The sequence below is a fragment of the Ranitomeya variabilis genome, chromosome 5 (assembly GCF_051348905.1).
Source record: "Ranitomeya variabilis isolate aRanVar5 chromosome 5, aRanVar5.hap1, whole genome shotgun sequence".
In the NCBI taxonomy this organism is placed as follows: Eukaryota; Metazoa; Chordata; class Amphibia; order Anura; family Dendrobatidae; genus Ranitomeya; species Ranitomeya variabilis.
Window position 1 is genome coordinate 344,852,774 of NC_135236.1, and position 15,771 is coordinate 344,868,544.

General features: G+C 39.5%; 1 protein-coding gene and 1 pseudogene across 1 annotated transcript in view; one reads left to right on the forward strand and one right to left on the reverse strand.

Annotated features, from left to right (window-relative positions):
- The window catches only part of CPNE8 (copine 8), a 453,180-nt gene that overhangs the window by 172,451 nt on the left and 264,958 nt on the right, over window positions 1–15,771 (forward strand). Inside the window, exon 4 of the mRNA XM_077264830.1 lies at window positions 5,371–5,474. Within this exon, the coding sequence (XP_077120945.1) occupies window positions 5,371–5,474 (104 nt within the window). The remainder of the gene's footprint in view (window positions 1–5,370; window positions 5,475–15,771) is intronic.
- LOC143773427 (protein Wnt-11b pseudogene) lies at window positions 6,827–7,650 on the reverse strand (annotated as a pseudogene).

Sequence of the window (15,771 nt, forward strand, 5' to 3'; positions counted from 1 at the left end):
TCATATGGCCATATTGATGAAAATTAAAAAAGTTATTGCTCTAGGAAGAAGGGGAGAAAAAAAACAAAAACGCAAAAAAAGCAGAAAATCGCCTGGGGATGAAAGGGGTAAAGGGAACCTGTCACCAGTTAATTTTCTCCCTGCAGCATTCGGCTAAGTGCGGGTGCCGTGCAGGTTAATAACACTATTAACCAGCAGATTAGCCCAATATCTGCAGGTTAGTAGCATTTTTTCTGGTAACAGGTTCCCTTTAGGTAAAAAATAATGATTGAATCTCTTTTTAGATTTGAACAGGAATAGGGAAAAATTATTTTACATCCATGTCTTTGAACCTCTCACACTATAACTTTCATTGCTACAGAATTCTTTACGGTAGAATAGATTCATTATGACCTGTTGTGATTTTTTTCCACATTTTTCTTTTTGTATTGTAGCAATCTAGGAATGCATTGATGAGTTTGTATGAGAAGATTGAAAAATGTCCATTTTCTTTCAGAAAAAAACACTACTCTGAATACCATCCGCAGGTCATAGACAAGAGTGGTGCTTTTTCTCAGGCTATAACGTTCAGGATTTTGTGCCTTTTTTTTTTTCGTTTTTCGGCAGTTTTCCGCTGCAAAAACGCTTAAAAAGGCTTACATTAAGCATCACATCATTTTTAATGCATTCTGCATTTTTTGTGCACATGCTGCGTTTTTTCCACGAAAAAAACGCATAGCGGAAAAAAACGCAGTATGTTCATTAATTTTGCGGATTTTTTTGTGGTTTTGCCGCTATATTATTACATTGTGAAGCTCCGGAAAAAACGTGAAAAATCTGCAAAAAAAAAAAAAAGCGCAAAAACTGCAAAAAAAGCGCGAGTGGATTTCCTGCGCAGGGAGTCCGGTTTTGCTCAGGAAAATTCTGCAGAAATTTCTGAACGTGTGCACATAGCCTCAAAGAAAGCAGTGATATGTTGTTAATCTCATACAATCTATTAAAATTCCAAAATATATGCCTTAGAAGAAAAGCTGTTCCTTTTTAAAGTGCAGTCACTCGCCAGATAGCTACAAGTCTAGCAGAGTCTACCAATTCCCTATAAACATCACCGTGTGGTATACAGGTCCTTCTCAAAAAATTAGCATATAGTGTTAAATTTCATTATTTACCATAATGTAATGATTACAATTAAACTTTCATATATTATAGATTCATTATCCACCAACTGAAATTTGTCAGGTCTTTTATTGTTTTAATACTGATGATTTTGGCATACAACTCCTGATAACCCAAAAAACCTGTCTCAATAAATTAGCATATTTCACCCGTCCAATCAAATAAAAGTGTTTTTTAATAACAAACAAAAAAACCATCAAATAATAATGTTCAGTTATGCACTCAATACTTGGTCGGGAATCCTTTGGCAGAAATGACTGCTTCAATGCAGCGTGGCATGGAGGCAATCAGCCTGTGACACTGCTGAGATGTTATGGAGGCCCAGGATGCTTCAATAGCGGCCTTAAGCTCATCCAGAGTGTTGGGTCTTGCATCTCTCAACTTTCTCTTCACAATATCCCACAGATTCTCTATGGGGTTCAGGTCAGGAGAGTTGGCAGGCCAATTGAGCACAGTAATACCATGGTCAGTACACCATTTACCAGTGGTTTTGGCACTGTGAGCAGGTGCCAGGTCGTGCTGAAAAATGAAATCTTCATCTCCATAAAGCATTTCAGCCGATGGAAGCATGAAGTGCTCCAAAATCTCCTGATAGCTAGCTGCATTGACCCTGCCCTTGATGAAACACAGTGGACCAACACCAGCAGCTGACATGGCACCCCATACCATCACTGACTGTGGGTACTTGACACTGGACTTCAGGCATTTTGGCATTTCCTTCTCCCCAGTCTTCATCCAGACTCTGGCACCTTGATTTCCGAATGACATGCAAAATTTGCTTTCATCAGAAAAAAGTACTTGGGACCACTTAGCAACAGTCCAGTGCTGCTTCTCTGTAGCCCAGGTCAGGCGCTTCTGCCGCTGTTTATGGTTCAAAAGTGGCTTTACCTGGGGAATGCGGCACCTGTAGCCCATTTCCTGCACACGCCTGTGCACGGTGGCTCTGGATGTTTCCACACCAGACTCAGTCCACTGCTTCCTCAGGTTCCCCAAGGTCTGGAATCGGTCCTTCTCCACAATCTTCCTCAGGGTCCGGTCACCTCTTCTCGTTGTACAGCGTTTTCTGCCACATTGTTTCCTTCCAACAGACTTACCATTGAGGTGCCTTGATACAGCACTCTGGGAACAGCCTATTTGTTGAGAAATTTCTTTCTGGGTCTTACCCTCTTGCTTGAGGGTGTCAATGATGGCCTTCTTGACATCTGTCAGGTCGCTTGTCTTACCCATGATGGGGGTTTTGAGTAATGAACCAGGCAGGGAGTTTTTAAAAGCCTCAGGTATCTTTAGCATGTGTTTAGAGTTAATTAGTTGATTCAGAAGATTAGGGTAATAGGTCGTTTAGAGAACCTTTTCTTGATATGCTAATTTATTGAGACAGGTTTTTTGGGTTATCAGGAGTTGTATGCCAAAATCATCAGTATTAAAACAATAAAAGACCTGACAAATTTCAGTTGGTGGATAATGAATCTATAATATATGAAAGTTTAATTGTAATCATTACATTATGGTAAATAATGAAATTTAACACTATATGCTAATTTTTTGAGAAGGACCTGTATAAGGTAATCTTCTATAAGGATGGCAGCATTTTCTGAAAATAAAGTACCGGTAAATTGTGAATACACTGAACTTCCTCTGTATGTTAAAACAGTATAGGCCTTATATATAAAAATAATTTTAAAGTAAACAGGTCTCCAGCTCAAAATCACCCAGTGCTTGCTCTTATTATATTACCACTGCTCCCCTAAGTATGCCTTTTTTCTTACACCGTCATAGCATCAGGCTCTATGAGTCTTTTAATTTAGTTCTCATTTTTATGGTGTTTATAAATTGAGTGTGGTCATTAGGGTTCTCTGGGGTGTGTGTTTAGGCTCCTCTACCTATTAGGCCAGTCTCACACGTCCAGATAATTCCAGTACCGGAAAAATCGGTACCGGAGTTATCCGTGTCCGTGTGTTTGTGTGCTCACGTGGCACATCACTGTGGCACACGTGCGGCAGCCGTGTGCCGCCCGTGTGCCGACTGAGTACCACACGGAGCGTGCAGGAGACAGCGCTACAGTAAGCGCTGTCCCCTGCTTTGGGTGCTGAAGCCGGAATTCATTCCTTCTTCCCAGCAGCGTTCGCTGGAGAGAAGGAATGAAAAATCATTGTTTTTTTTGTGGTTAAAATAAAGTTCCCTGTAACCTCCCCCCTCCCACCCCCTGTGCGCCCCCGCCCGCTGGAAATAAAATACTCACCCAGCTCCCTCGATGCTTCCTCTCAGCGTCTCAGCTTGTCCTGTATGAGCGGTCACGTGGTGCCGCTCATTACAGTGATGAATATGCGGCTCCACCCCTATGGGAGGTTTATGTTTCATTGGTTGCTGAGGGCTGCACACAGCTAGGAGTCCTTACAGCTCATTTAAAAGTATTACATTTTACCTTATACTTTTAAGATTGTACTAATTGATAACATGTATATAGCATATCGTAATATTTTTATATCTTAGGCCTGACGCCCATGCTTATTAATACATAGGCATATTTTACAGTTCTTGTTTAGAGAACAGATGTATTTTCTTAAAGGAACCGGTCACCATGAAAATGCTGCCCAATCTGCACACACCATGTTATAGAGCAGGGAGGACTGGGAAGATAGATATACAGCTCTGACAAAAATTAAGAGCCCCATGCAAAATGTTCAATTTGTCTGATCTTTCTCTTTATAGGTATATTTTTGAGTAAAATGTAAATTTTTCTTTTATTCTATAAACTACTGATAACATGTCTCCGAAGTTCCAAGCAATACATTTTGGATTTTTTTTCTGAAAAGGAGAAATGGTCAAAATTACAAAAAAAAAACCCAACAGTGCTTTCAGACCTCAAATAATGCCAAGAAAACAAGTTCTTAATCATTTAGAAACAACAATACTAATGTTTTACCTCAGGAAGAGTTCAGAAATCAATATTTTGTGGTATGACCATGATTTTTAATCACAGCTTTCATGCGTCTTGGCATGCTTTCCACCAGTTTTTCATGCTGCTCCTGGCGCAAAAATCTAAGCAGTTCTTTGTTTGATGGCGTGAGACTATCCATCATCCTCTTGATTACGTTCCAGAGGTTTTCAATAGGGTTCAGGTCTGAAGATTGGGCTGCCCGTGACAGGGTTTTGATGTGGTGGTGGTCTCTTAATTTTTGCCAGAGCTGTATAGTTTTGTGAGAAAGGATTCAGCATAACATGTATTTTATTCATTTAATTAAGTTTTTTTTCTGGGATTTTTGGTCCAGTGTGCGGTCCTTTCAGTGAGTTATCTGTGTTTGTACACTTATGCAATGTAAGCTGTCAATCATGGATAGAACCACCACTGTACCAAAAATTCCCGAGAGCAGAAGTTTAAATGGTTAAACCACAGGTTATAGTGAATATTTTCCCAGAAAACTATACATTAATCTGCTCACCTCTACCCTGCTGTACAACATGCTGCTTGCAGATTGGAGTGTATTTTATGGTGACAAGCAAAATGGTCATTCTAAGTTTTGGAGATTATGATGAAGATGCATAGTAAATGAATGTTTGGTTGAAAGTTGGAACTACCGCAAGTATTATGTAAAATACTTTAATGAAAGCTAAAATGCCATTATTTTACATTTCTTATTTTGGGTCTCAGGTACTATATTACTCAGGTACTCTATTACTTTCTTATATAATAGCTTGCAGCATCAATTTTTGCTGTTTATTTAAATCCAATTTTGACTTCAACTTTGTGTTTCTTTTTTTCTTGGTTTGAACATTTGCTGTTTAACTGGGGTTTCCATCAGTTTAAAATGTTTAAATATTTTGCATCTGAATAAAATATGAGTGCACCTATTTTTCAAATACCATGTTAATCGAGTACTGATAGGTTTATGGTCCCATTTGCACTTCGCTCACAAACCATTTGCTACCGTGGCAGCTAATTAGTGGCTGTACTGGTGACATTAATGAAGTTAGACCAAGACTGCTGCAGCCAATGAATGGCTACATCCCTGGAGTGACATCAGCAGAGATCAGTGGGGAGTAGTAAACTGTTGCAGGGCAATGAGGGATTTGAAAAGCAGGTGTAAACTTTTTTGTTATCTTAACATACGTCCAGTTGATTTAAACATTTTTATGCTGCTGGAAAACTCCTTTTTTCTCAGTTGGAAACACTGGAATGCTCCTGATTAATTTTTGGTATATGTTTTTACTTTATAGTATGGCAGGACAGAAGTGATCGACAACACCTTAAACCCGGACTTTGTAAAAAAATTTATAATGGATTATTTCTTTGAGGAAAGACAAAATCTACGATTTGATTTGTAAGTTTTTTTTAAATAACTTTGTGTTTATTCATCAGCTTTTGTTTACTGTATGCTTGGGCTGCACCAACTATTGTATCTAAAAATTGGCAAAAATAACATTTACTACAGCACAATTTGTAGGATATGTTAACAGAATGTGAGATTTTCATGAATTACGAGTTAGTGGTTAGTGTTGTCCTACATAATGTAACTGTAGGACAAGATATACAAGCTGTTGTACTGCAAAAAATTCTATCGCCAGAACCTCCTATGTGCATGTGCATTCCTAGTTAGAAGAGTCTTCTCGTGTTATTAAATTGCTTTAGTTAGTTAAGCAGCATGAAAATAAGCAAGTTTGCAATTGTCTCACATACTTTACAGTCCCCCATTGTTCTCCCATCCTTGTCCTTATATGCATGGCTCCCCATCACTGTCCTTGTATGCATGTCTCCCCCTTTGCTGTCCTGGTATGCATGGCTCCCCCTGTACCTGTCCTTGAATGCATGGCTTTTTATCCCCTGTTGTTGTATGCCTAGCTCCCCGGTCCCTGTCCTTGTGTGTGTATGGCTCCCCGGTCCCTGTCCTTGTATGCATGACCCCCTTATCCTTTTATGCATGTTTCCTACTAAAAAAACCAAACATCCTACTCACCTTCCTGCACGCCCTGATGCATCTCGTTCCGGCGCCAGCAGCTCTTCCTGCCGAGCCATTAAGTGACTCTCAGCCCATTAAGGTAATGAATATTCACTCCACGCCTATGGGAGTGGAGAGATGTGCATATTCATTACCTTAATGAGCAGGTCCACGTGATCGCTCACCCAGAAATTCCGCTGGCATCGGAACCTACGGGATGCATCGAGGGCGCACAGGAAGGTGAGTAGGATGTCTTCTGGAAGCCGGCAGCTGCGGATGTCACTGTGTGCAGCAGGCACAGTGACAGCCGCAGCCGCCGGCTCCTGTCTCTGTGGCTAGCCGCTCCCCGTCCCCCGCCGGCCTTCTGGGACATTTGACCCATGTATAAGTCGAGTGGGGTGTTTTTAGCACAAAAAATTACACGAGTATGTACTGTATTTAAAAAATAAATAGAGAAAAAAAGGAGACTTTTATTGAAAAGTAATGTCCACGCTGCTCCAGGAAACACTGGAACTGCTGGCAAGTCACTTTTAAAACACAATAACACAGCCTCAAAATTAAGATCTTTTTAACATATGGTACACCAAGTTCAGATGGAGATCATGTCCTTATTTTCATGGCACTGCTCCAGTGTCCACATCTCCATAGCTTGTGCCAAGTGCGTGTATCGTCTCCGTCCTTGCCGTTTCATGGCACTCTGCATTAATCCAAAATGTCTGAGTGGGATGGCTGTCTTTGGAGCAGATCAGTTCCTGTAGATTGCTCCTTTTTAGTCCAGTTGCAAATTTTGGGATTTTCAGTACCTGCTTTCACATCAGTCTTTCAGACCAGGTGCATATTCATGATTAGACAGTCACATAATTAGGCCATTAACAGCTGAAAATTTGCTTCACTTGCAAATGTATCTTTCTATTGTCATCTCACCTTTCTTACACATGACATTAATGTGCTGGCAGCACTCCACAACAGAACCGGTATAAACATTATAGCCATGACCACAACACATCAGGTTACAGCTGTCACTGCCCAAAGAAGTTATGTTTCAAAGTGGGTCTTGTGTTAATTATGAACCCAGCTTAGGATTTCTGGTACATTAGTGAGGTGAGCTATTCAAATACACAAACTCAGACTCCCTAACTGGCCTGATGACCAGATGTTTGTGGGTCCACATTTGGCTATGAATAACTTTGGTTGCAGCCAAGTACTTGGAGTTGAGCTCATCAGCTACATGGGGCATATCCTAGCGACACTTCCAGCTGAACATGACCCAGACACTCCGTGGCACTTGCACTTAGTATCCATTGAGTCCATTAGTACTTGTCTACCAACATCCTTGTTAAGTAAATTCAAGCTTATTAGCTTGCTTTTCAAATTTTCTAGATTTCAGTGGGTCATCAACAAGGGCAGATCCCATTTGTAGACCATAATGCAGGTTGTCTCAGCATCCTCCCCATTGAAAGCATGGCCCAGGAACTTCAGCAGGAGTGGCACCACAGGAGAATGTGGGGATAAATGTGTTAGAGGGAAATGCTAATGCTATTTCACTTTCAGAAATTAGCATTTCTGAAAATGCATGTGGAAATTCTATGGAAGCTTAAGCTTAACCTTCATTTTACAGTTATTTTTCATATTTGATTACCAAACATGAAAATGAGAAGCTTTGGATTACGGTACATTTTATTAGAGACCTTCTAATGTTTTAACTCTGGAAGAGTTCAGAAATCAATATTTTGTGGAATAACCGTGATTTTTAATCACAGCTTTCATGTGTCTTGGCATGCTTTCCACTAGTCTTTCACTCTGCTTTTGTGTCACCTTATGCCGCTCCTTGTACAAAAATTTAAGCAGTTCTTCTTTGTTTGATGGCTTGTGACTATCCATATTCCTCTTGATTACATTCCAGAGGTTGGGCTTCAGGTCTGGAGATTGGGCTGACCATGACTGAGATTTGATGTGGTGGTCCTTAATCCACACCTTGATTGACCTACCTGTGTGGCATGGCGCATTGTCCTGCTGGAAAAACCAGTCCTCAGAGTTGGGGAACATTGCCTGAGCAGAAGGAAGCAACTGTTTTCCCATGATAACCTTGTATGCGGCTTGATTCATACGTCCTTTGCAAAGATTAACCTGCCCAAATCCAGCCTTGCTGAAATTTTGTAACAAGAGAGGCATAAGGTCACCCAAAAGCAGTGTGAAAGAGTGGTGGAAAGCATGCCAAGACGCATTAAAGCTGTGATTAAAAATCATAGTTATTCCACAAAATATTGATTTCTGAGCCCTTCCTGAGTGAAAACATTAGTATTGTTGTGTCGAAATGATTATGAACGTGGTTTTTTGGCATTATTTGATGTGTGTATATATATATATATATATATATGTTTCTTATATGCGGTAAATTCCTTTTATGATAGTTTCTGCACTATTATCTGACATTGAATTTTTTTCTTGTGCCATCAGAGGCTATACTTATGTAAACAATTATATGTTAAATATCGTTACCCTCCTTTTTGATCCGCTGTTTTTTTTTTTTCTATCATTGTATGTTTTTGCTTATTATTAATTTTTATTCCAAGTACAGGCACATGTTTTGCTTTAGTGCTATCATTTACCATTTCTGTTCAATAAAAGGTAATTTTATTTAAAGCAATTATCAGTTCTTGTACCTTTCTTTTTAGACCATAAGATTTTTTTCTTTTCGGTTTCTCTTAATTTTCTAATGGTCCACCTAGCAACTATATATCATTTACTGTATTATACACATTGATTGATTATTTTTTTATAAATAGGTATTGCTACGTTCAGTTTGTTAATTTTGTTTTTTAAAACAGCATAGGCTTGTGGTTTATGGATGTAATACTACCATATTACAAAGCTTTAATACAATCTTATCTGGAATATGCAGTTCAACTCTGGACAACCAGTTCATGGACAGGATGGACTAGAGTTTTCATTTTAAAAAAAAAGTACAAAGAAAAGCCACAAAACTGATAAAAGGCATTAGGGGTCTTAGTTGTGAGAAATTATTAAAATAAATACATTTATTTAGGCTTGAAACGAGAATGCAAACAATAACTAAAGCATGATTAACTTCTACAAGTACAAGCTGTTTCATGTAAAAAACTTGAAAAAAAACAAAGCATTCTCTCCAGATGGAGAAAACAAAACTCAGTCTTCATAGGAGGCTTGCCTTCTTTTACCAGCCTACCTCAGGATTTGCCACAGTGGAAACCATTAATGGGTTAAAAAAGGACTTAGATTTTTTTTTTTATATATATATACAGGAAAAACAGTCTGTGGTTTTTTTTTCAGTGTGATGGAACAATTTTTGTTAATGCATCAGTTTTTGCAGTCCTTGATGCACGATATTTTAATGTAGGGCATGTTTATTTATTTATTTTTCAGACAACCGGTCTGCAAAAATAAAGGACATATGAAAATGCATAATGGGTCTGTGATTTATCTGCAAATATAATGGTTAGCACCAAAAGAAACTTGATGTGTTATAGAGCCCTTAGGCCATATTCACATGAGAATATGAAAAATCATCCATTTTTCATTCATTATTTCCCCCATATTAAACTAATATGTCCATTTTTCCATCTGTTTTTATATATCAATAATTAGCACCTTAATGACAAATGAAGGATTTATCAGTGAGTCCGCACCTTTTCCGGCAAGTCAGCTGTTTTGAACAGCTGACATGTGCCGCTAACAGCCGCAGGAGGAATCGCGATCCTCCCATGGCTGTTAATCCATTAAATGCTGCTATCAAACGATGACAGCAGCATTTAACATAAATTTCCGGCAACTGTGTTGGAAATCCGCCCATCGGTGATCCACGTCACGTAATCGCAGGTCACCGATACATTGGCATGACAACCCAAGGTCTCCTGGAGACCTCTATGGTTGTCACTACCGGATTGCTATGAGCGCCGCCCGATGGACGGCGCTCATAGCAAGTGAGGTATTCTGCTACACACAGGCGATCTGATCATCTCCTGTATGTAGCAGAGCCGATTAGGTTATGGCAGCTTCTAGTCTCCCATGAAGACTATTGAAGCATGCCAAAAGTAAAAAAAAAAAAAGTTTTTAAAAATATAAAAGTTCAAATCACCCCCCTTTCGACCCATTCAAAATATAACAATAAAAAAAACAGACATACACATATTTGGAATTGCCACTTTCAAAATCGCCTGATCTATCAATAAGAAAAAGAGAATTAACCTGATCACTAAACGGCGTAGCGAGAAAAAAAGTAAAAACACAAGAATTGCGTTTTTTTGGTCGCCGTGACATTGCATTAAAGTGCAATATAGGGCGATCAAAAGAACGTATCTGCACCAAACTGGTATCTTTAAATACGTCAGCTCAGCGCTCAAAAAATAAGCCCTCACCCAACCCGAGATCACGAAAAATGGGAGACGCTATGGGTCTTGAAAAATGGCGCAATTATTATTTTATTTTTTTTACAAAGTTTGGAATTTTTTTTCACCACTTAGATAAAAAAGAACCTAGACATATTTGGTGTCTATGACTTGTAATGACCTTGAGAATCATAATGGCAGGTCAGTTTTAGCATTTAGTGAACCTAGTAAAAAAGCAAAACAAAAAACAACAGTGGGATTTCACTTTTTTTGCAATTTCACCGCACTTGGAATTTTTTTCCCATTTTCCAGGACACAATATGCTGAAACCAATGTTGTCTTTCAAAAGTACAACTCAAAAACAAGCCCTCACATTGCCATAGTGATAGAAAAATAAAAGAGTTATGACTCTGGAAAAAAGGGGAGCGAAAAACAAAAACGCAAAAGCAGAAATTACTCTGGTCATGAATGGGTTAAATTATACAAGGCCAAATACAGTTTTTTGTTAAAAATTGCAATAGATCTGTAAAAAATGAATGCCGTATGGATGGTGTATGTGTTGTATTTTTTGCTTACCCATTGAAATGTACAGGTGAACTTCATCTGAAAAATGGATGAGATTAGCGCATGCTACAAATTTTTCAAATAGTCTATGTATAAGGCCGATTTCACACGTCAGTGGCTCCGGTATGTGTGGTGAGAGTTTCCTCAAGTACCGGAGACACTGACACACGTAGACACATTAAAATAAATGTGTCTCTGCAGATGTCAGCGTGTTTTCACGGACCATGTGTTGGTGTGCAAAACACGAAGACATGTCAGTGTTCGTGGGAGCGCACGGATCACACGGACCCATTAAAGTCAATGGGTGTGTGTAAACACGTACCACACACGGATGCTGTCCGTGTGCTTTTTTTTAAAGTCATAGGGTTAAAATTTAAACAAATTGTTTCAATACACGGGCACGGACAGCACATGGACGATAAACACTAGCACACGGATAACACACGGATGGCCTACGTGCACACATGGACACGGATAGCTCCATGACCGTTTCTTCCGGTCCCGGAAATATCTGGACGTGTGAGACTGGCCTCACATTGTTCATATGAATAAGCACATTAATAAACCTGATCTGCATAATGTTTGTATGCAGCCTGTTTTGCACATAGATAGTACTATCGCTAAATATTTTTCTCTGATGTCTCTTCAGTATTGCATCTCTGTTGCATCAGGTTTTTTCTCCTTTTTTAAAAAATTCAAGGAGATAAGCCGAATTTTTCTTTTATTTACTTAGGAATGGGTCAGTTAAAAATGGATGAAATACTGATGTAGAAGGATGTCTTAGATTTTTGTCCATTTTTAATGTATCCCTATGGACTTTAATGGCTGAGCCAGATCTGCAAAACAGATCAGAATAGGACATTCTCTTAGTCTCACATATTGGACGCATGCCCTATTTTGTTAAAACAGATTGTGAATGGATGAATGAAACTTTATGAGTCAGTGCACTCTTCGAGAAAAATGTCTTTAACGGATGCCTTACTTGTGAAAATGTTTTTCTGTTTTTATTTTAAAAAATCTATTAAATTATATTGTGATGTGCTGTATCTCCACTAGACAATTGCTCCTTTTCATTTTATCACAGAGTGAGAAGGTGTATTTCAAAGTATCAATGGTAAACGGGAGATGGAAAAATCCCCATCCCTTTTGGGATGCTTCCATTGTCTACAGTTTCCAGGCTGTATAATATACTTGTCATACTGTCATTTGCCATTCTCCATATTCTTCCTATTAGGATATATTAGTTTCACAGAAGAAACATGTTAAGGCTAGGGTCACACTTAACGTATGAAAAATCGGTCCAAGTCTCCCTGTCGAGAGTCGCACGAGTATTCTCCATATGACATCCGTATGACAGGTGTATGGCTTTACAGTTCTCACTTCTTTTCCCTATTGAATTTAATGGCTTAATGGGCTGAAATGAGGAAATTGTGTTTCTTGCAAGCTAGTCGGATAGTCCATGTGATGTTCCAGTTTTTCTCACACCCATAGGCTTGCATTGGCGAGTCTTGGACGATATAAGTGTACAATCGCAGCATGCTGCGATTTTACACGCACGCTGAATACAACTGAGAAAAAATACAATGATGTGAGCTGCCCCATAGATTTATTAACAGTGGTCCGTGTGCTATGCGATGTTTTCTCGCATAGCACTCGTCCGTATTCTACGGTATTGTGATCCCAACCTAAGACAAAAAATATCTATTTTACTGTGTGGCGTTATTAGTTAGCGACAAACTTGGCAACTTCCAAATAAAAAACTTAAAAAACAGTTTACTGAGAAAAACATCCAAAAATGTCACTTTTGCGTGATTGTGTCTCTTTAAATAAGCACAATGATGAATACTTAAAAGACATTTTTTTTCAGAATAACAAACCATTCCTTGCTATTTTCTTTCCGCGTCCTATACACTTTGTGACTTTCAGATCTAAAAGTATTCTGTTGGGCTTTGGCATGAATGTGTGGGAATCATGCTTTTATGTCCTTTTTTTTGTCTTTGAAGTTTTCTTTCAGATCTCTAATTAATTTTAAATTATAGTCACTCTTTGTAATGGTGTATAATGAATTTAACATTGTTCTATCTCACAATTCAGCCAGTTGATGGTGATAAGTTTCTTAAATATAAAACTATGCATGTTATACAGATACATACTGTATATTACATATACTATCCACTAGTTGTTTTAAATTATATTAAAAGAGGACCAGTAGGGTATTCATGGATGAGTGTTCATTATTTTTTTGTTTTATGACTGTGTTTTTATAAACCAAAAAAGGGGTGGACAGCCTTGTTTTAACCCATGTTTAGTGGGGAGGTTTGTAATGTAATGTGATTTTTTTTTTCTTTATTCATTGGCACTTTAACGTTAAAGTCACACGATGAGTTTTTGGTGTATTTTTGATGCTGCATATTTTCACTGTGCAAAGAAACAGTGTCTTACAGTTCCAGCAAAGTGAAAAGGATGTAAAGAAATCTCATACCCACTCTGCTTTTTTTTTTAATGTTGTGGAAACTGAACTGTGATGTGGGTTTGAAATTCACAGCATGTCAATTTCTTTTGCTGGTACATTTGAGTTTTATGTGCACATTTTCCTCATAAAATTTCATTAAATGTGGCAAATCAGTAGGTAAAAAAAGCATATGCATTTTTAGTGTGCTTCTGCTGCTGAAATGCACTAACAGTGCATGTAATCCACACATAACTGTATCAATAAACTTTGTTGTAACCAAATACCAGGAAGTATCAAAAGCAAAGCAGCTTAAATTAAATCATGGCACAGCAAAGAGACAAAAAATTGCGATAAAAATGCAGGTAAAAAATGCACACTCACAAACGCAATGAAAAAGTAACCAAATTTAGCTAATAAGTGCATAAATACTGCAAACAATCTGCAATATCAAAAACTTACTAAATAATCATCATGGCAACATAGCCTAAGGGTGCAATAATATGCTGTTATTTTTGTGCCAAGCCATAGTACTTAAGCACCTCCACCTGTTGGGAGGTGGCTGAGCAACAATTGTAGTTAGTCAGTCTGCACGCTGCTACCTAGAGATCATGTCCCTGTACCAGTCCTCTTTAATCTGTATCAGTGCCAGCTCTGCTTTCTTGTTCTGGTCCTTTCTGTGCGATACCTGAATCTGAAACCGCTCCGGCAGCACCTGAATCTGAAACTGCTCCGGCGGTACCTTAATCTGAAACTGTTTTGGCGGTACTTGATCTGAAACCGCTCTGGCGGTGCCTGAATCTGAAACCGTTCCGGCAGACCCCGAATCTAAAACCGCTCCGGCGGTACCTGAATACGAAACCGCTACGGCAGTATCTATCCCTGGGATCGCTCCTGCAGTACCAGAGCCTGAATCCCATGCCAGTACCAGTTCTGGTATCTATCCCAGCAAACAGAGCTTCTAGATCTATATTTTCCATATCCAGTCCTGCAATGGACTATAAACCTGTTACTGATTAAGTTTACTGTCCTGACCCATGGGGTCAGCTGCCGCGGTACCAGGATCTGTCCTGAAGTAGCACCTGGCATCCACTTGGGGACAAGTCTATCTCCACCTTCAGAGGCTCTAGTGAAAACTCATTTGGGTTGCTTAACTATGCTTCTCCAGGCTCACCCCAGCACGTATCGCAGTGAGTCCACAATCCACAATTGTGACAATTTGCTCAGGTCTTGGAGCCCACTGATTTTGTGACTTCTCCACTCTAGGAGTTATTCCAAGAGATGTCCTGGCAATGTGATCAGCAAGACAAATTTCTGTCCTATTTGCGGACAGTGAACGCTCGTTTGGACGTGATGACATCAGCCGCTCCAGTCCAAGTTGCAGAAGTCACAGCAGTTACTACTGCTGTTAGAATCTGTTTTGTTTTTGACCATCCGCCATCTTGTTGTGGTTTCTGGCTGCTGGTCTTTTTCCCCAGGTGCTGGGTTGTCTTAGGTCAGGTGATTGTATCACCCTTTATTACCGAGCACCTGACTCCCAATCCTTGCTGGACAACAGTGTTAATCCGCTAGAGTTCTGGCTAGGTGCTTTGATAGCTTTCTGTGTTGGATTTTATGCAGTTCCTTGACCTCTGGTTCTGCTATCCTTTGTTTCTGTTTTCAGTTGGTTTCTGCAGCCTTCTCTATGTTTTCTATCAGGAGGTGACCTGTTTTCATACCCAGTCCTTAGATCTTTTAGGGACCTCCTTCCCCCTATCTGTAGGTCTTCGCTTAGATTAACCTAGGATCGTCGGTGGGTCTATTCTCAAGGAATGGGTCACCCACTCCATCTTAGGGTATCAGCCTAGTCTCAGTGCAGGGTCAGTTTTCCCCTTCTATCCTAGTTCTGTGTTGCAGTTCCATAAGAACTGCCCCTGCAATTCATTTTTTAGGACATGCTCCCCATCTGTCTGCACTACAACAGTTCAACGGGCCCCCAAACAGTGCCGTGGGTTTATCAACCATTGTACCCTGCAATATGCTTCTTTTCCACCAGTTCCCCTTGGATCGGGCTAGAATTGCATCCCTGATGTCTCACTTGAGAGGAAAGGCTTTGGCATAGCTTAATCCTCTATGGGAAAGAATAGATGCAGTGACCTCGGTTTTACAGGATTTCCTGCAGGCTTTCCACAAGGCTTTTGATGAGCTAGACTATGTCACTTCTGCAGCATCTTCCCTCCTCAGGCTGCGTCAGGGCAGTCTGGCCATAGGCCAATATGCAGTCCAGTTCCACACCCTGTTTTCCATACTTGAGTGGAATAATGAA